The sequence below is a fragment of the Chiloscyllium plagiosum genome, chromosome 11 (assembly GCF_004010195.1).
Source record: "Chiloscyllium plagiosum isolate BGI_BamShark_2017 chromosome 11, ASM401019v2, whole genome shotgun sequence".
NCBI lineage: Eukaryota > Metazoa > Chordata > Chondrichthyes > Orectolobiformes > Hemiscylliidae > Chiloscyllium > Chiloscyllium plagiosum.
Window position 1 is genome coordinate 71,829,305 of NC_057720.1, and position 22,360 is coordinate 71,851,664.

Genomic DNA, 22,360 nt, shown 5'->3' on the forward strand with positions numbered 1-22,360 from the left:
TTTAAATACTCCACAAATTAAATAGTCTGTTCCTTCACCAGAGTTGTACATGTACCTGTGCAAGATTATTTAATTAATCCTGTTTATTCATGACACCATTTTTTTTTAACGTGGAATGTAGAGAACGGAATCCCAGCATGTCACCCCAGCTGGTCTATGGCACTTTTTCCATCTTCATCTGACCATATAAGCTTCTGGCACTATTTTCTCCCTAATTTTGTTCTAGTTTCTCCTTAAATTAATCTATGCTATTTGCCACAATTAGCAAACAGCATAATGAGAAAAACCTTTTCTCATAGAGCAAGTGGATAAGGTCTGGAGTGTACTGCCTGAGAGTGTATCAGAGCACGTTTGATTGAAACATGCAAAGGGAAATTAGATTGTTATCCGAAAAGGAAGAATATGTATGATGGTGGGGTCGAGCACGAAATGAATTGCTCTCTCTGAGAGCTAAGTCAGACACACTGGGCTGAATGGCCTCTGCACTGTAACAATTCTGTGAAACTACACTGCTCCTTATATTAAAAGAATTCCACATTCTAATCGCACTGTGTGTAAAAAACGTTTCTCCTGAATTCCCTGTTTGATTTATTAGTGACTATCTTAGATTTATGGCTCCTCACTTTGATTTCCCCACAAGTGAAAACAACTCCTCTACGTTGAACCTGTCAAACCCTTTCATAATCTTTGAGTTCACTAAGATAACACCTCTATCCTTTTCTTTCCAGAGAAAAGAGCCCTAATCTGTTCAATGTTACAAATTTTGCAGAAGTCTTTTCCCTCATCCCACCCTGATTTTTGTTTTTGTTTTAGAATTATTTAAAGTATCTTGCTAGAGTTGAAAGAGTTAGTGTTGTCATATAAATTATAGATCACTGTTTAGTGCTCTACCGACTCGCCAGCCTATGGGCAGTGCACTGTCAGGAAATCTAGAACTTGAATACATTGTCAATGTTATTCTAACAGGACTAGGAGTTTGAAATTGCTTGCAAATAAAACTCAACTTGTGTCAATCTGATGATTTAGACTGATGTAAATTATGCTAACCTAACAGTGTCTAAAAATACAATCGATCACCTTTCTGAAATATTTATATGCAAGGTCCTCAAACAAAGAGTTATTTTTTGTTAATCATTCATTCTTAGAAATTTAGCTTGATTTGCAATGAATCTGTCAGGAGAATCGACGTTTCGGGCATAAGCCCTTCTTCAGGAATTTGTATGGTGAGACAGGATGGCAGAGGACGTTATGATGTAGCAAAATTGGGAAAGGGAAATCCTTGAATCTGGGATTCTGAGAAAGCAGTTCCTGAATATAAAGGTACTGAGTGATGTTCTGGGAGTGAACAGTGGCATTAGCTGGTGAAAATATGGCCGAGAGGATCAAGACTTGGGGTCATGTTTGAACAGCTTGGAGCAGCTTCTTCTGGTGTCTTGAAGCATTAGAATGTGTCTCAGGGATTGTTAGCATTAGTTGTGAGAGATTTGCTGGACCAGAAAACAGACTGAGTGGGTTTCTTGTGTCTGGGAGCATTATGATGGGGGAGATTACTCATGCGAATGTTTGCAAGGCAAGTAGTTGTGATGTGAAGAAATGGAGAAGTTGGTTTGCGTTAGAGCGACAGAGGAGTTGAGGCTGAGTAGAAGGATACTGGTGACAAGATTGTCAAAGTTGTTGAATTTGGAAGCGTTAATGTGGCAATCCTGGGAACTGGGAAACAAGTAAGAGTATGCATCAGAAGGATCTGATGAATTGAGGTTTTAAAAATCTAGGGCATGGGGAAATACGAAGGGTGTACAGTCTGGGCGATCCACTGCTGAAGTCAAACTGCATTTTGGGAAGGGTTTGCAAGGGAATAGAGAAAGGAATTGGTTATATTTTGCCTCTTTCATTCAGAAGTGTTCTGATATTTTGGGTTGGGTTCCAGATGCCAGTGTAGACTTGAGGTTTGCAGGCTTGGTGACCTGACCCTGGCTCGTGTTTATTTTTTGGAAGGAATCGGGAGAATGGAGACTGACTTGACCTCATGACATTTGACCTGATATTTAAATATATTTTTCAGATCCTCTGGACTGTTTGTGACCACATTTCCTGCTTTCTTTCCTCCTGAGGCTGGAATTGAACCTGGGTCCTTGGAGGTGTGAGACAGCAGTGCTAACCACTGTGTCACCATGCCATTCCATTGACTTCTTTAGCTTTCTTTTTCCTTCCTGTTGTGGTGGTGAAGAAAGTCATCAAGAACTGCAGAAACATTTTTAGCTACATGGCACAGGTTAAGGATTGGGTTGGAAAGTTGATTTTCAAGAGAGTATTGCAAGCTGCAAGAATTTAGTTTCATAGAGGCATACTGCACAATTAGTCTAAAATGACCTGGCTTATCCCTGCTGCTCTTCTTGAACAAAGGAATTACATTAGCTATCCTCTAGTTGTCTGGCACTTCACCTGTGACCAGTGAGATGTTAAATATCTCCACGAGGGCCCCGGCAATCTCCTCCTTTGCCTCCCACAGCAGCCTGGGATAGATCCCATCTGGTACCTGTCTGCTAAAGCACCTAACAATTCCTCCTTATTCATCTTGACTTGTTTTAGAACCTCACCGTCCTAACTGAAATCCCTGGCTACAATATTTTCCTCCTCTGTGAATACAGATGAGAATTATTCATTTGAGACCTCACCCATGTCCACTGGCTCCACACACAGGATGCCCCTTTGGTCTCTAGTAGATCCCACTCTTTCCTGATAATCTTCTTACTCTTAATATGCTTATAAAAAGCTTTGGGATTTTCCTTAATCCTTTATGTCAAATATACTAGGGCATTGGAAAGTATCTCTTCTTTGTCCTCTCTCTTTCTTCCTTTTTAAGGAACTTCTTGCACTCTGTACATTTGAAGGACCTCCCCTGTTTTTAATGTACTATATCTGGCATATGATTCCTTCTTGTTCTTTATTAAACTTTCAATATCCCTTGATTGCTACCTTTGCCCTTCACAGAAATGCTGGATCTGAATTCTCATTATAGAACTATGAAAAGACCCCCACATTCCAAATGTAGACTTACCTGCAAATAGCGACTCCCAGTCTGTGTTTGCTAGATCCTGTCAAATGATATTGAAATTAGCCTTCCACCTTTCCCCCCCACCCTCCCATTTTGGATACTTCTGCACTTTCCTTATCCCTTTCTATAATGACTTTGAAACTAACAGTGTAATGGTCACGAGCCCCAAAATGCTCACCCACTACAAATTCAACCAATTCAACCAAAAATTCAATTGACTAGCTTAATTCCCTAGATTTGACATTGCAACATCCCTATTAGGGCTATCTATGTACTGACATGAAAAGCTCTCCCGAATGCACTTTGAAAGTGCTGTCCATCTAATCCTTTCATCCTATGGCTATCCCAGTAAATGCCACCAAAGTTGAAATCCCCTCCAACTATAATGCTGTTTTTTTTTCTCACCCTTCTGTGATGTGCCGAGAGTATCTGCTCCTCAAACTCTCTGTCACTACTGGGAGGCCTGTAGTATAATCCTAGCTAGGTAATTGCCTTTATTTTATTACTAAGCTGTACCCAAATGGCCTGTAGGACATCCTCCCTCATTACTTGGCTGTTGCTGCTTTCCTCTGAGAGGCCATTTCCAACAGTATCTAATACAGTATACCTGTCAGAGAGGGAGTTGGCCACAGGGACTTCTGCATTGCCGACCCATGCTTGCTAATCTTCCTGGTGGTCAATTAACTCTTCTCTGTCTGTGTAGCCTTTATTGATGGTGTGACCAGCTCACTAAACGTGATATCCACAATATCCTCAGCCTCATGGATCCTCCATAGTGATTCCATCAGCAGCTCCAGGTGCTCCATGTGACAAATCAGGAGCAGAGGCTGAGCACACATCCTGCATACGTGGTTACCATGGAGACTGGAAATGTCCCTGATTTCCCACATAGTGCTGGAGGAGCATTCCACAGGGGATTTGGGTCAGGGGCTTCTGGCATAGCCTCCGAATAAACAAGCACCAATTTAATATTGATATGAAGGGGAATTTCTTCTCTCTGAGGGTTAAGAGTCTTTGGAATTCCTTGCCACAGATAGCTGTGGGGGCAGAGTCCTTGTGTATCTTTAACTATGGGATAGATAGATTCTTGGTCAGTAGGGGAATGAAGGGTTACAGGAAAATGGACATGAGGCATGTTGGATCAGCCATGATCCTATTGACTAGACTAGATTAGATTCCCTACAAAGTGGAAACAGACCCTTTGGCCCAACAAGTCCACACTGAGCCTCCGAAGAGTAACCCACCCAGACCCATTTCCCTTTGACTAATGCACCTAATACTATGGGCAATTTAGCATAGCCAATCCACCTGATCTGCACATCTCTGGACTGTGGGAGGAAACCGCAGCACCAGGAGGAAACCCACGCAGACACAGGGAGAATATGCAAACTCCACACAGATAGTTGCCCAAGGCTGGAATCAAACCTGGGACCCTGGTGCTGTGAGGCATCAGTGCTAATCACTGAGCCACTGTGCTGCCTCAAAGTAACAGTCACTGCTAGAACTCAAATAGCAGAGGATCCATTGACCTCTGGGTTATGGGCCCAGCACGCTTCCACTGCGCCACTCTGCTAGCAGAGCAAACTCAACGGGCTGGACAGCCTATTCCTGTTCCTTTTTGTTATAGTCATCTTTGCATGCACATCCAGTGGTCATGTTTGGTCCACAACGTGTGTGTGTGTGTATGTCTGTAGAGCCCTGACTATACCACATAAGGAATAGTGTATTCCATTCGCCCCATTATAGGACAGATGTGGAAGCTTTAGAGAGGGTGCAGAGGAGATGTACCAGGATGCTGCCTGGACTGGAGGGCATGTCTTATGAAGAAAGGTTGAGGGAGCTTGGGCTTTTCTCACTGGAGTAAAGAAGGATGAGGGGCAACTTGATAGAGGTCTACAAGACGGATGAGAGGCATAGTTAGAATGAATAGCCGGAGACTTTTTTCCCCAGGGCAGAAATAGCATCACAAGCGGGCATAACTTTAAGGTGATTGGAGATGGTTTAAGGGAGATGACTGTTCGTTATACAGAGAGTAGTGGGTGTGTGGAATGCACTGCCAGCAGTGGTAGTAGAGTCAGATACATTAAGGACATTTTAAGTGAATCTTGGATAGGCACATAGATGTTAGTAAAATGAAGGGTATTTAGGTTAGTTTGCTCTTAGACTAGGCATAACATCAAGGGCCAAAGGGGCTGAACTGTTCTATGTTCTAATCCACATACTGTTGGGAAACCTGTGAAGAAAAGTGTCTGGGAATGTCATCTTGCGGGCAGGCGAATGAGGGGAGGGCACGTGGGTAGCAATGAATGCTCCAATGGTGGTGAGAAATAAGGTCAGTTAGAGAGCACAACAAAATACCAAATGCAGTGCAGTTAATCTGGGTTCTATAACAGAAAAAAAGTCAAGCTCAGAGAGATGCCTGCAGTGTATACTGATGGCTGGAGCTCAAATGAGACAAAATCACATTAATTTAGAAGAAATCTTGCATGGGTGTCATCTAAAATTTCCACAAATTTGTAATAGAATTTGCCTCCAGATTAGCCAGAATGAAAATGCAAAGAGCGAAACTACAGCGTTAATTCGAATAAGCTTGCTCTGTGCTGCCTCGAGTATAGAAGGTTGATGTAATATCAGTGTTTATATTTTAATCAGGAATTTGTAACAGGAGATTCAGCGATACTGTGTTCTAGTGAGGAAAATCCAGAATGGAGGGGAGCACAGTCTTAAAGTCAGGTTTCATTGTGGAGTGAAATGAGAAGCAGATTGCCCGTATATTAATTAGAAGCTGGAACTCGGTTCCTCAAAATCTAGGCCAATACCATTTTCAAGATTGAAAAAGATTTCTACTTACTCAGGGTATCAAAGGATAGAGAACAACGCGAGTTCGGTTTGAAGTGTAGGTCAACTCCAGTAAATGATGGAATGGATCTGAGGGTTTTACTGTCTTTGCTCATGCAATATGGACATCACTTGCTCGGCCAGCATTTACTGCCTGCCTCTAATTGCCCTTGAGATGTTGATTGTAAGCTGTGGCCTTGAACCTCTACTGTCCATGTAACGTAGGTATGCTCACAATGTTGGTAAGAATGATTTGGACCCAGAAAATTGACCGTTTTTCCCTAGTTTCCATGTTGCCTAATGTGCAAAATGCAGGAACGGAACAGGGAAATTTAGCATCCAGGACACCTATACTGTTAAACATTTTGATAAACAAGAGGGAATTGTGCATGCAGGTTAAAATGATAAACATGCAGAATGTTGAAAATAGTGTTTGACAAAAATGGCGAGGCAGGAGAAGAAAGCATAACCTCAGCATGTGCATTTATGAAGCTTGCTGTGCTGTAATATTTTACATAGGTGAATATACCTGACTGTTTTCCAATTTGTACCAATTTCAAATTGACAGTTACTTCATTCATTCAAAATTTAGCCAGGTTTTCAATCAAGTCGAACATTACATTTCAAAAACGTCCATGTGAATTTAATGTAGGCTGACATCTACTCTCAGGTAGAATGCTAACCATTTTAAAGATGGGTTTAGCCATCACAGAAATGTTATCCATCCTGTTATCTTCATAGTTTGATTGAAAAGTTGTTGCTTTTGGGTGGTCTTTGCTGACAATCTTAACTTTAGAGCTAATTCTGCAAGGAGACCCTTCTTGTTCTTGTTTCCGTATTAGTTTAAACTGCATCCCGCTGGTTGTGTTAGAATCTGCATTCTAATGTACTGTGACTGGAGCCTGAATTAGAATTTTCAAAATTCCCAGTGCTGGTCAGGCAAGTAGCTGCATATTGCTGCAACCATTATTATTTGAGAGCAGTGATGCTGGCAATCCGATCAAGTTTAACTATTATTTTAAAATTACAACATGGTCAGATTTGTTCTTCATGTTTCAAGTTATTCTCTAAACACTGTCTGGATGTTTTTTATTGCTGACACACAAAATGTAGAAGTGTAGAGGAGGGAAAAAAGCTTTCAATTGGAATGATTTGCCTTTATTTCTGAGGAGCCCGATCATCATGCTTTCTTCAGGCGTGAGATGATAGTTACCTGTGGTACTAGCAGGAATACTGATTTCTGCTTGCAGTGTTCAGGTTTTAGCTGCGTATGAACATGCTACAGAAGTCGTTTTGAAGATCAAGCTGCAATCTTACATATTCGAGGCTGAGGAATATGTCATGGTTTTACAACAGTGCATGAGCTGACTTAGTGGTGTTTTGTGACAATAGGTAAGGACTACCACAATTTAAAGCCATGTCATCAGTTTTCAAGTCAGTCAGCCGTGAAGGCTTGTCATATGCCTGTATAATTGTACCATGCCAGGCTTTCTTTAACTAGTCAGCTGGGGCCGTGCATTTTGTCTAGGAGACTTTGGCTGGCCTGCAGCTGACAAGAGGCTTCTCATCATCCTGTCAGACGTATGCTAACCAGAGTGTATCATTTGCAACCTACAGTGGCACCCAAGCAGGTTGTTTTATACATGGACGTGCTGTCAATATGTGTACGGTTAGTAGGTCCAGCGTTATGTACAGGGCAACGTCTTGGCAGAACGAGAGAGTTGGCAAAAAAGAAATCAGTTAAAAGCTCTTCATCTTGTAAATCAATCTCTTTACTGCACTTTTTTGTCTGGATTCTCAAAACCTCTGCCTCGTTTATAAATAAATCATGACCATTTTCTTGGCCTTGAGGCCTTGTTGAAATAATTGGAGTCAGTTGCAGGAGTTTTCTGAGCCATTACTTCATAGCGCTGACTGCTGAAAGGTTGTTTCCTTGGGGACAAGACAGCAGCTTGTTTGCAGTGTCCATGTGGCCTCTGAAGCTGGTTGGTTATGTCATGCTGCCACAGAGAGTTTCATTGGGTCAGGAGCTGACTGCACATTGTGTTCTAATGATATCTGGTTGGGCCTAATGAGAATTATTGCAACTAAACCACTCCTATTACATCACTGCACTTAATCAGAAGATCGATTTCAGGCAACAACATATTACTTGTGTTTAAATTCTAATTGCCAAATTCTGCTCTTGTTTTGAAATTTTAAAAATATACAGCCATGTAATTGCAAAAATAGTAAATTCTAATGTTGTATTGGTAATCCTCCAACAGATCTGAAACCATGAAATCTCAAATTATGTGAATACCTGCTATTTTTATAAATGCTGGACAGACAAAATTATATCTGCCCATTCTGCAGGAGCAAATCTAACTCCAACTATGCTGCTTGATGGGAAGGAAGAAGTACAGAAATTCATAGATGACATGAATGCAGGTTTGGAAATGACTTGCTTATGGAGGAGAGAGATGGGAGTTTATTTTTCTTGTTAGATTGAAAATGACTCACCCCTGTGGAGTTTCAGTTACACATCCTTCACACTTGAAAAATAAAACACAATTCCTGCAAACTCAGCAAGTTTTCTGGATTAATTTGAGGCAATAAATACTTAAAATCTTGTCAACAATTATTTCCCTACAGAAGGACTAATTTGATGATTATCTATTTCAATCAAACACCAAAGCAGACATTTGTTTCCTTGCTATTGATTGCAAAAAGCAAGATAAACAATTTTGTATCTTATTGATATGAAGATGAAATAGATTGCTGGTGCATTAATCTAGTGTTGTACTTGTTAAAATGAATTCAGTCTGGTGGGTTGACAGTGTTTATAGTACCACTGTGAAGCAGTTCCACTTTGCACCAATGCTTCGGTTGTAGACCAAAAGCAGTGCCAGTCCATGCTCACAACAGACATTATTTAGACGAACAGTCTATAACACTAATAACACAAGTCATTGTAAAAATTTAGTCAAAAAGGCAATATCTTCAGAACCACAGTGTTGTTCCTATAACAAAAAACACATTCAAAACACATTTTAACAGAATTTCATAGGTTTTAACAAAACTTGCGAATTGTATTATACTATCTCACAAATACAATGTTAGCGAAAGTTTCAGAAAAGAAACAAACCCGTATTCATTACCGTCAAAATGGGTTTGGTCAATCTGGGCTGGGAACTGCACATGACATCTCAATGAGCTATGAAGCCAGAGAGATCATACAAGAAGTGTGGTGGGATGGTGGACAGTTGCCTGTCGTTTGGAGATACTACAAGAAATTGTGTGCGCTTTGTCCCAAGAAGTTAATGTGTGCTTTATTCCAAGGAGTGCTCATGGTGGGGCAATTATACAAAATACGGTTTCCGAATAAAGGAAATTCCTTTGGTTTTAAAAGATTTTCTGTGTACTTTGGCCACTATTTTATTTTGACCTAACATTGACATTGAGGTGAAAGAATCAGATTTTTATAAACAGCATGAGTGAATGCCTCGCCAACTGAGAATTCTCAGTGGCCATTTTTGTTCACTGGTCCTCTGTTGGCATAGAAATAAGAGTAGCTGATATTAGCTGAAGTAAATCAACAGGTAACGAAATAACAGATTGCTTTCCACAACACATTGTTTCGAGAGAGCAATGTTAAAAGTTTTGGTCTATAATTGGAGTTAATGCTGTGCCCACAAGCTCAATGAAGGAAGTTAACAGGCTCTCTAAGGGGCATTGGTTATTAATGGAACAGAAATATATTGCCATCTCACTGATCTGTGAATGAACAGGAGTTTTATATTTCAGTGAATCACTGAGCCTCCAGAAAGTGGTTGGAATAAAATACTGTAGATCAACAACAATTGACTACAGTTTTATGGACATTAGTTCTAAAATATTGCCTAAAAAAAACTGAGAAACTAAGCTCCAGTGTGTAGTAAAAATTTTAACTTTCAACTGCAGGTTATATATAGCATTGTCAGTCATTTCTATAACCTATGGGATGATTTTGTATCACGACAATCATAAAAATGGCCAGCAGATGTGTTTTGAAGTATTTATTCTACACGATTATTCCGTTTAACTTGTCCAAGAATAATATTGAAATGCAGTTTAAAAAAAGATTTGAACTGATGTTTGGTCTGTTTCTTTCTTCAGTAGTATTGTGCAGTTGTCCACTGAGTGAACAACATTCCATCTCCTGCTCGGAAGTTAGCCAAGGCACTAGCTGCAGCATTAATCATGTCAATAGGGCCAGAACTTTGTGACCTGGATCATCCAGTAGGGAATAGGATGAGGAGGGTGGAGCAAGTGGTAGTCAAGGTGCTAAAGCAAGGATTTACAAGAGCGATAAGACTTGAGTGGAAAAGCAGTTTTTTTCAGAAAAGTAGGATTTTGATCAATACTGTGGCAGCAAGGTGCGATTTTTAGAAAAGTGAGGCATATTTGATCCTGAGAGGGCCAGTAAAGTTAATCTTTATTTTAATTCATTTGACCACCCTGTGCTAAACATGGCTGCTGGCTACCTCAGTGATGAGTCAGAATCATACGCTGTTCCACAGTGACATGCACAGACTAGTGTCTGCAACTGCATGTTAAAAAAACACGCTTCAGATTAACTCTCAATGTACTCTCTTGAAGCTGCTAATTGCATAAAATGTTGAAAAACACTGTCACAGCACCACCTACACACACAGTGGTACTGCTGTTAAAGTTGACACGGTTTAAGATTGGGGTTTTCAGAGTTTAAACTTGACAAAGGACTTTTCTGTGCATTTAGAAATGAAATGTACTAAGATCAAGGTGTTGTATCTGCAAAGGTCAGTGATAACACTAAATTTGCAGTACAACTCAGAAATTATGTAACTTCAAAGAATGATGTGGGATGAGCCAGTAGAGCTCACCCCTCAACCATTCTGGTTAGATCTTGCTCTGTTCTTTGATCATTTTGTTCACATTTATCAGGAACTAATTGAAGTGCTTTAGAGTTTTTGGACATTTGTATCTATTCCTTCAAAACATTCATTGAAGAATGTTGTTCTGGTCAAGGGAGTTGGACTTATATAAAGACGGTATTATAGGGTTGTAATTGTAAATGCAGCTTCAAGTCAACAGGGTGATCACTGTGGTATAAATATTTTTTGAACTCCTTAAACCTTTTTTTCGCCATCTGTGAGTTCATTCAATATTTTCTCAACAAGATGGTAGGAATAATCAATGTTTACATTTTATCAGATTTGTGCACTTCACATGGAAACTTACAATACATGCTGCTGATGAGTTATCATGTCAGAAGACCCTTAGAGTGTTTTGGGAGATGATTGTAACACACTTTAATCAGATTTTGTTCAATTTCAACAGTATCTGCTAATATCTGTATTCAATGCAAATTTCAATCCTCATACAACTGCAACCTTCAAGCTACGAGTGCATTTTTATTATTATTTATAACAATTTTATGATTGTTTATGGAGGTACTTACCTCTGTGTTGAATGCTCAACTCCCTTCTGAACACTAGAGCTGCTTGGCTAATGTCTTTCCAGCTCTAGAACCTTTGAATAAGTCTCAAAGGCATTTTCAGTGTAGTGGTAAATAGCTTTGTGTACCATCGTAAAATTGCATTATAATTCCCAAGAATAAAAGAAATCTCCGTAATGTTTATTTCATTATGAATAATGAATAACTTCTATTTCTGCTTTAAAAATACATTTATTAGCAACAGAACCCTATGTGAACTTTTTATGGAGTGTAGGGTTGTGTTTATGTAATAGTCCTTAGAAGATGATTTACATTTGTTTAATTGATCTTCGTTAGGAGTGTTGCTAGGAAACATGGCATAAGTTGCCAAAGTACAAGAGGAATCAGCTGTGTTGTGACAATTTTTTTCTATTTTTCTTTAAAAAGTGTTCTAACTCCACATGGTGTCAAATCTGCTCCATTCAGTACTCTTGGAATTATTCAAATTATGTTTTATTTATGTAAAATTACTTTACAGATCTGCTGTGTCTCAGATTATAAAAATAAATTTCTGGTCTGTCACACTTAATTACACGTCCAAAATTAAATTCGGAGATGCACTAGGAGTAAGAAACTATTGACGTTTAATCTACACTTGGTATTTCTTGGTGTTTTGTAGTCTTCAATTTAAGAGTGATCTAATAATGGAACATTGTCTGAGAAAAATTATAAATTTTGACACCTTGGGTCCTTCCTACAGAACTTAATTAGAAGCTAAAGCATTCCTTCTAAGTTGGACATTCACTGTATCTAACATTGCAAAGCGACGTCCCAACATGGAGGTGTAAAGTCAGTGTAGCTGATATGCAAAGCGACTGAGAGTAGAACTTTAAAACAAACAATGCATAGCAGTGTTGGCTGATACAAGTCCTTCAAAGTGAAGAATATGCTTTCTGCTGGAATGCTAGTGTATTCAGAGGCAGAAATACAATTTACACCAAGTGCTAAGATGTATGCAAGTCCTATTAGGGGTTAGATACCATAAAAACCAATGCTTATTGGAATGGAAGCAGCATTAGTTATTTCTGCTGGGAATTGAGAAAGCATGTGGCGATTTGCTCAATATTTCCTATCCTGCAGTAATTTTAAATTTCTAAATCTTGAGTCCTCTTTATGCATAAGCTTTCTATCAAGCAGCTTGAACGTGGTCACTCCATACTTAGGTTCTGTTCATTAAAGTGGAGAGTGTTCTGTTTAAATCAATAATGTTAGCTTTTTTGTAGGGATCAGTCTTTTGTATGTGGTAGGTAGTAAGCAAATATGAGGACACATACTGTTGGGATGTATCATTGGTAACAAAGACTGTGGGTTGTTTATTAATTACAGAAATGGATATTGAGTTGGTCTGCATTGCCATACAATCTTAGAAATACCATGATGAGGTCTTTTTACTAATATGTACAATTTAGAAAGGCTGAAAGTGAAGTCAAAGTAACATTATGTTATCAGAAAATTCCTTGCCACTGATCTTAGGACACACTTGGAAAGCCAGCCACAAAGACATCTGATTTGTCTCTGCCGTGCTATACTCTAATGCGCTAACCATAAGTGCCAAGAAAAACATGGTGTATCTCTTCCCCTGTTCACACTATGTAACATCCCCCTAGAAGTAGTTAGTTTGCTCAGGTCTGCAGTGATCAACCACCTATCAAAGTGCAAAGCTTGACACATTCAAAGGAAAGCAGCTACCACCATTGACCCTTAGTTAATGGCTTATAAGGCTTGTGATCTCTGCAACGTGCTGTATGGCTGTGATACGTGGGCATTCAAGAAAATAAGCTCACCAATTTCAGCCTTGGCTGCCTGTAGCACGTTATGGGTATATTCTGGCAGAGCAAGTTTACAAATGTTGGCAGTCTTCTCAAATGTAGAGTTGCCAGGATTGCACTCATCGAACAGAGAGATGGTTTGTTGGTGAAGATATGTGTGCAGGATGGAAGAAGGTAGCGTCCTGAACGATGTTTATAACGGTGAGGTACAAATATGGCAAGAAGGCTTTGGACATAATGGTCGCAGCTGTGAGTCACTCTCTGTCAGAAAAAAATAGCGACACCTCCTTTGGGCTGTGTGTACCACTGCAATAACCAGTGGCTGCAGCAGCTTGGCAACAAAAGCCAATGCTGAAAGCAACGATGCACACTGATTCTTGAATACTTGTGCTTTCGTGGTAGAAATCTGCCTCTTAAAGATTGGCCTTTTCAGCCAGCAGTCAGGGTGTCCCATGTGAAGACTACCCCTCCGAGATAGATTATTTGCTGTGTGCCTGTGATCTTTCATAGATGGAAGGATGCAGGCATGTTTAGAGCAAGAAAATTGCATTTTTGCAGAGTTTTCGATCTACCTGTACAAGTGCAGGATTCATTGTTTTTGTGTGCAGCCCATATCACAGCACAATAGCAAGTAAGTCAGTTCAAGAGCATTGGCTGCAGATGAAAAGCCATAATATATTTATGCTTTCAACTGTACAGCTGTTTAGCTCGGGCAGTTGCTGGTCAATAGTGGCATTCCATGTGTCAGTGAACAAATTCTCTTGATACCTAAAGCTGCAGTTCACACATCACCATAGCTCCAACTGTCGAACATTTCAATCCCTCAGTGTTTTTTCAGCCTCGAGACTCTCCTGGCTGGCTCATGTTTCATTCTTGGCAATTTGCCCTAATGATATCCCTCAGGAGCCTTCAGACCCTGTTCTTTTCCATATTTAATCATGTTGTTTTAATCCTGAGGATGAGCAAATTATGGTGCAGATGTGACCTTTTCACTGTTATACTCTGTTTTTATTGTGAAACATTTTTAACATAAGGGTTTACTGTCGATTATTTTGCACTTTGCTGTGGTTTAATCAATTGATTTTGGAATTTTATTCAATATTATCTTCTTGTTTTCCAGTTAACGGCTTGTGTTCATGCATCAGCTGCCATGCTTTATCCAATGTACTGGCAGCATATTTACATCCCAGTGCTCCCTCCCCACCTGCTGGACTATTGCTGGTAAGGCTACTAATCTACCTTGGAGATCCCTGCTATAGCTATTATTGCACATTTTAAAAGTCCAAACAACACATGGAGTCAGTACATTACATGACATTGTCTTATTGTTTAAAGAGCCTTCAGCAATACCCCATCCACAGTGGAATCATTACAAATGTCTGCCGTGCAAGTTCCCAGGGAATCCTGGTTTTCTTTTCCGTGCTCTCTAATGAGGGAGAGGATTTGAACTATGGCTTGTTAATCTGAAATGTTGATTTCTGTAGAAATCTTTAATAAACTGGCTCAGAAGCTGTTAATTTATTGCCATTCATCTGACTTCTATTTCAACAGCAAAATAAGAATGTGTGATGTTCGCAGTTGATGGATGCGGGATCATTTGTAAACACGACCAGTCTGTTTTAAGTGGATGGACCACAAAACCAGATGACCATTTTCCAACTCAGTGATTTGTATTACCACCTATTACCACCTTCAAGTATACAAACTGCTCAGAAAAGAAATCCTTTGTGCACTTTTGAAAAACCAGAGATTATTGTAATTCGATTGCATTTGATCATTGCTTCGTGGTATTTAATATCAGGGAAAATCGAAAGAATGTAGTAACAAATGACAAACAGTGGCCTCTAAGGTCAGCAGACAGGAAACCTTGCTCATTCTGAGTCAGAAACGTACCAACCATTGTTTTCTAAAGGCTGAGAAATCGGTGTGCAATGTCAGTCCTGAACCAGGATTTAAGTCCTTTAAATGTACAGAGGGGCTTCAGCACTTATTTGAGACCAGTATTACCTCTGACTGAGTCCTTCCCACCCAACTATTGATGTTGACTCAAAATTCTAAAAGCTTTTTTGCAATATGTTATTGGGATAAATAGAATAATGCACGCGATTGTTCACCATTTCCATTTCTCCAGTTTCTTGATCATTGAGACAAATTTCAGGAGAAGAATTGGTTTTGTTATTGTCACCAGAAACCTCTCTTTCTCACTAATGCCCTTGAGGGAAGGAATTCTGCCGTCCTAACCTTGTCTGGCCGACCTGTGACTCCAGATCCACAGTAATGTAGTTGGCTCTTAACTGGCTTCTGGGCAATTAGGGATGGGCAATAAATGTTGGCCTGGCCAGCCATACCCACCTCTCATGAACAAATTTGAATAAAAATAATATTATAGATAATCTTCTTATTGGTGGATGCACATTGATCACAAGCCACATATTCTCTACAGATACATACACACACTGGGTCTGTCCTTCATTCATTATGGATAGCAAGCTGTGTACGTTTTTTTCTCGAATCATATAAGTAGCCTTTAATGTAAAAACAATTCATGGAATTGTGAAGAAATGGATACGGAGCCAAAGAATTCGATTTAAGAGGGTGTCCAAGAATGTACTGGATGAGGTGGGTTTGAGAGAAGACTTGAAAGAAGAGAGGATGGAAAGGTTTTAGTAGATAATTTTAGAATTAACCTTAAGTGGTTCAGAGCAAAGAATCAGTGGTACAGTAGAGATTGTTGAAGAAGGATGAGTATGTACATGTAAACATGTACATGGTTAAAGAGTTAAGAATGGATAAGGCCACGTAAGGATTTTAAAAAGCAACATTCAGTAGTAGGAGCTGAAATGACATGCTGAGCTTTCGGAAGGAATGAAAACCCGAATAAAAGTTCAAATAGGAGGTTGCAGGTGAGATGGGTGATTGTGCTTGAAGGACTGAGACTATTTGCAACCAGGACCAGTTTAGGACCAGGAAGGAAGTAAGGCTGGTGATCAGTACCTCAGTAATCATCAAGTTAAAGAAGCAAAGTGTTGACCCATGAGCTCTGCAGACGCATGGGGAATACAAATGAAAATTCAAGATGGGCAAGATAGTCTTTTGAAATTTGGGCAGGTGGGCAAAAAGCAGAGGAAAGGCACTGTGGTCTGTGTCTAAATGCATAAGCAATTCTTGAGGTTCTCACATGTGAAGCTGAAGAGGAAGTCGACAAGTATTCCTGGAGGCACTTGGCATGGGAGGAAACATTGTTGGTTTGGAGTAGTGAGTGATTTGGGTAAAGGAGTTTGAGTTTGGTGAGAAAAGTTGATTTGCATTTGGATTCCGTCAAGGACAGCAAGTTGAATGGCTTTTAATACTCTTAACGATAAAAGTACGTGTTATAAAAGGAGCTTTTTGTAACTGGACTGAATAGCCACGGAAGTGGATAGAACATATTGCAGCAGAATCTTGACAGTGATAGTTTTGGTCTTTCATAGATCTTACCATACTCTACTTCAGTTATGTCCAAAACATAATCTGCCCACATAAGCTTATTCAGGTTATGTTCGGTTAGGTCATGGCAGTCACCCTGAATGGGGGATATGTAGTTAGCAGGACTAGGGTATTTGATGCAAACATTTTTCAAAATTGTTTCCTCTGAGGTATTCTTCTTTGGGGTATAGTTCGATGATAAATTGTGGGATGCAATTGTTTACTTTCTGTTTGACTTCAGTTTTGAACTCCTTATTCAGCCAATTTTCAATATTAAATCATAAGAACTTCCTTTAAAAGTAGGAAAGCTTTGAAGGAATGATTGGTGCACCTTTTATTCTTCAACAAAAATACGACAATTTGTGAAATGAGCGTCACAATTATTAGACATCTAAACATTTAATTCTCTGTTGGGAAATCTGCTTTATAGGTAAGGCTGATGCTACATGCTAATTTAAAAATAGTTTGTTTTAAATGCAACAGCTGCTAAATTGATTTTGTACTGAATTTCCAGCTGTTGAAAATTAAGGTGCCTCATGTGAAGAATTGAAATTTATTGTCTGTCTTTTATTGTGGAATATAAAGACACTTTCTGATCAGGATTGTCTTAGCTGTAGATCAGAATTATTTGAATTGGCAAGTGTTCTGCCTTTTGTATTATATGGCACATGCATCAGATTATAATTGAATCCTGTCAAATATGCTTAGGGGCACAACACTGTGTATAATTGCTGCAGGAGATTTGTTTTGATTTCATTGAACTGAACGGATTTTTGGCTACCACGTACTTGTGTGGATAGTTAGTGAGGTTAAGACCAAACTGATGGGCTTCACGAAATTTTAAAATTGGATTTTAAAATTTACTGCTCTGAAGAATACTAATTATTTCACAAAATAAAATGAAATGGGTGTCTTTTATTTACAAGAGCATTAATAATCATAATTGTGCCAAGTTGCCCATTTACAATAAGCTTGTTGGTGCAGTAGATATTTTACAAAAGGATTATAAGCATCGTGATCAGAACTCAAAAGAATTGAATTGCATATATAAATACATAATGAAGTTATTGTGTTTAAACACTAGAATACATACAGTATTATATGCCAGTCTTCCAAATTCACTGGGGACTGGTGAAGTGTTCTGGGGATTACATTTCTGGCAAGGTTTATGTTGCTGTTTACACAAATTAAGCTAGTCATGACTATTCAGAAATTGAGATTAAAATGTTATTGGCTAGAGACTACATTGTATGTGTTGTAAATAGTGGGGGCATGGTGGAAGAGAGAGAAACAGTTGAACCATTCATAAAAATCCATGTTAGCTTCTGTAGTCCCCATTTCCTGCACTGAAGAACTGTTACTGAAAGAACAGAACAAACTGGAAGTGCAGACTGATTTTTGCACCTTTCATCTTTTCCTCTAGTCCATAATTGAATGATGAAAATAGTTATAAGCATTTCCCCATATTTTGTGATGAACAAGACATAAATAATTCAGTTGCATAATATTTATGCTTGAAATATCCATCCTTCATTCAAAGATGGGCAACTGATAATGCTAATCCTTAATGTGTAGACAGCATGTTTTTCAGAAGCCACCTATCATGTTATACATAGAAACCAATGAGGGAGTTGTCAATGCAGTATTTTGATGGGAACACCATATCAGAACCCGTCATTAAATTGATCATTTGGTAGTCCTTATCCAGATGCAGTTTTACAGTTCCGTTTATTACAGTGGAGTTGCTGTTTACAGGATAACCCATATTCAGCAGCAGTACTTCCACAAGCCTGGTTTTGTGAGATGGGAGCAATTATTTGTCACTTAACTTGCCTGTTCTGCATAATGTAAAGACAGTAATTGCTACAGGAAATCACATATTTACAAATAAAATCCTTCTACAAAAGCAGGCCTTGTTAACAGTTATCCATCTCAATTGTATTTTGCGTGCCAAAGAAGCATTACTTCATAAATTATCATATTTTCCATTAAATGCAAATGTGTGTTTTGCGTGCATAGTTTTGGCTTGCACTATATTACATGTGAAAGTTTTTCGCAGATGTGAAGTCATTCTGAAATAAATAATATTCAATTTTTTAGTTATTTCCATCATATCCTGATTAAATATTACTTTTGTTTTGTGTAATGTATCCTATGTATTTTTGTAAATGCTCAAACCTTTTGTATATGTGTCTGTTGCTTCCCTTTATCTCATTGGTTTAAAACATGGCCTAAAAAATGATTAAAGGTGATTTCCCTTTTCCCTCTTGCTTTGTAATTATCTTTAGTTTCCTGCACAGAATCATTTTCCTCTTGCCAATGATGGCAGAATAGAGGTGAGACACTTATGACACAAGGTTTTATAAGTAAGCAGGGTACCCTCCATGGTACATAGTAATGTTTACCAAACTATCCTATTCTTGATTTTTAGTGTGTATGTTCTGAGCATAAATACTTCCTTCAACATGTAAAGTTTGTTGTTTTTTTTCTTCCCCAGTGCCCCAATGCCCTATCTTGTTGGAGTTCACTTGAGCTTAATGGATGTAAGTTGCATGTTTTTGCTATTTTTAGTAACCTGTGCTGACTTGTAGTGTAAAGATCTTATTACACAGCTTAAATGGCAGACAGCGCATGAAGTTACTGAATGTCAGTGTCACAGTGTACTGATGTTGTTGCAGTCTTAGTTATACAAGTTGAAAACATGATCAATTAATGCAACAAACGGATGAAAAATGGACAAATCACAGGAATATTTTTGAGATATTTGGGAAAAGAGAGGAAATATTTCAATTAGAGGAAATAAGTTTGTTAAACAGTAGATATTGCTTAGTATTTAGTCATTCAGCTAAATGTTTTGACGATGAGATTTTCAAAGTATATACAGTTTGCGAATGCGCTGCCTATTGGTAAGATGAGGAACAGTGCATCCAGCAATGTTTTCTTTCTGGAGTCCTTTGAGATTCATTTAAAGATTTATATAGTTGAAATTGTGTACAAAAATGAATTGGCAATGAAGTCAGTGATATGAATCAATATCTAACTTTTCACACGAAGTTAAACGCAGCGAAGATGATTATTTCTTGAAACCCTAATTGATACTTAAGTCTTAAAAGAGTGTCCTAATGTTAGTAGTTGGGTTGGTGTTAAATATGCAAAACTTCCTCGAGATTCACAAAAGATTTCATTTGCATGTAAAGTAGCAAATATAACCATTCTATTCAAGAAGGGAGGGAGGCAGTAAACAAACAACGATAGATCAGACAGCTTGACATCTGTTGTGGGGAAGACGTTTGAACCGATTATAAGAAATTATAGCCACACACTTAGGAAAAGTTAAGGTGATTGGGAAGAAGCAGCATGATTTTGTTTAAGAGAAATGATATTTAATGAATTTATTGGCATTCTTTGAAAGACTAATGTAGAATTTGGATAATAGGGAGTCCATAAATGTACTATGCCACATTAAATGTTGTTGCAGAAAATAAAACCTCATGGTGTAGAAGGTAACATATTATCATGGATAGAAGATTGGCTGGCAGAAATCTGAGAGTATGCATAAATTGATCTTTGTCTAATTGGCAGGATGTGATGAGTGGTGTCCCATGACGATCTGTGCTGGGCTCAACTGTTCACAATATACATCAATGACTTGTATGAGAGAAGAGAAGGTATGATAGCTAAATTCCCAGACCACACCAAGATAGGTGTGAAATTATGTTGGGAAGAAGATAATAGGAAATTGCAGATAGATAGCAATAGAGAGAGTGATGGGCAAAAATCTGGCAGATGGAGTACAATGATGGAAGATGTGAAGTTGTTCACTTTGACAGGCAGTATAAAGATGCAGTGTATTACGTAAACAGAAGGTAACTGCAAAATTTTAAGGTGTAGAGGGGTCTAGATGTTCTGCTTTATCAATTGCAAAATGTAACTATGCGAGTACAGCAAGTAATCAAAAAGTCTAATGTATGCTAATATTTATTAGAAGAGAAATTGAACATAAACGTCAGGATGTTATAGGTCACTTATGAACGTCATTGGTGAGACCACATTTCGAATACTTTGTCTGGTTTTGGATTCCTTATTTAAGGAAGAATGTGAATGCATTGAAGGCAGTTCAGAACAGGCTTGCTAGGTTGGACAGCTGGAATGAGATAGGTTGGGCAGCTGGACTTGTTTCCATGGGAGTTTCAAAGAGTGAGAGGTAACTCGATTGAAACGTTATAAGATTGAAGCGTTATAAGATCCTGAATGGTCTTGACAAGGTAGACATGACAAGGATGTTCCCTTTAGTTGGTGAGTCTAGAATCAGGGGACACTATTTCAGGACAGAGGGGAGGAAATATTCTTCCTCTTAGTGTAGGGTGAGACTGTGGAATTCTCTGCCCTGGAAGATGTTGGGAATTGGATCATTGAATATTTTTAAGATAGAGTTGGATAGTTTCCTGTTTGGCAGCAGATTCAAAGATCATCCAGGATAGATGGGAGTGTGGAAATCAAAACACAAACGGAATAGTTGTGGTACTATTGAATGGCAGAGCAAGGTCGAGAATGGTTGTGTTCAGAATGGGATGGTTACGTTTGTTATTAGCAGCAAATACTCATGTTATCTTTAGTGGAATTAGACAATCATTTTGATACTGTCTATATTTTCATTTGTGAAATTGTGTTCTTCGTGTAAATCTGATTTAAAATATAACCACGGGGAACTGAGAAATATGGTGCTTGAGGCCCTGGAATTTCACTTTATGGAATAGATTCAAGCCAGCTCCATTTGTTCACTTTTTAGGGATCTGTGCAAAATATATTTTGGTTGCTTCATTTACTAGTTGGCAGGAACCAGGATGGACAATGGTGGAAATCAGTGGGAAAAAGAAATTTGTCTCGGAGGGTATATTCTGAGATTGGTACTGGACTGTGTGATGATTTCAGAAGAAAGAGGAATGTCCTTGGCATCTGGCTGTGCTGTAACCGAGCTGGAAATGTCCGCTGCTAGTAGTGGATGCCTGAAATGTCATAAACTCCAATTTCCAGTCATGACCGTCCCGGGCCTTGTTGAATCGAAACCACCATGCTACATTTCGCTGAGACGAATTGAGAGCACAATATTTGCTGCGAACATCTTGAGGAAAGTTTTAAAAAAAAATTCCCTTTCTCATGTGCATATGTTGCATTCCTAAAACTATAACATCTGGGGAAATTTTAATCATAGTCCACCACAGTCTGGCCAGTTAAAGCTCGCATACATCTTAAATCGAACCACTGTGGGAGAACCAGCCAGTACAGCTCAGTCCTTGATAAAACCCCACCTTAGCATCATCTGTACTCTATACAGAGTAAAAATGTGTTGCCTGGAGTTGAGGACTTAATCAGCACCCATTGTGGCAATGTCAGTAGGAGGGGTGGTGGTATAGTGGTAATGTCATGGACTGATAATCCAGAACCGTAGATTAATGTTCTGGTGACGTAAGTTCAAATCCCTCCCAGCAGATGGTGAGACGTGAATAAAACTCTGGAACACAAAAAGAAATGGCTCAATGGCAATCATGTAAAAATACATCTGGTTCATTAATGTGGAAGTCCATAATAGAAGGAAATCTGTTGTCCTTATCTGATCTGGCCAAAGGTGGCCCCCAGACCCACAGCAACATAGCTGATTCTTAACTGCCCTCCAGCATTTATTGCCTATCCTTAATTGCCCAGAGGATAGTTAAGAGTCAACATATTGCTGCAGAT

General features: G+C 38.9%; 1 protein-coding gene across 2 annotated transcripts in view; it reads left to right on the forward strand.

Annotated features, from left to right (window-relative positions):
* dennd1b (DENN/MADD domain containing 1B) overlaps nt 1-22,360 on the forward strand; it is a 299,799-nt gene that overhangs the window by 189,110 nt on the left and 88,329 nt on the right. For both annotated transcript variants that reach the window (XM_043699790.1, XM_043699791.1), the window contains 2 exons: nt 14,280-14,380; nt 19,122-19,167. In XM_043699790.1, coding sequence (XP_043555725.1) covers nt 14,280-14,380; nt 19,122-19,167 — 147 coding nt within the window. The remainder of the gene's footprint in view (nt 1-14,279; nt 14,381-19,121; nt 19,168-22,360) is intronic.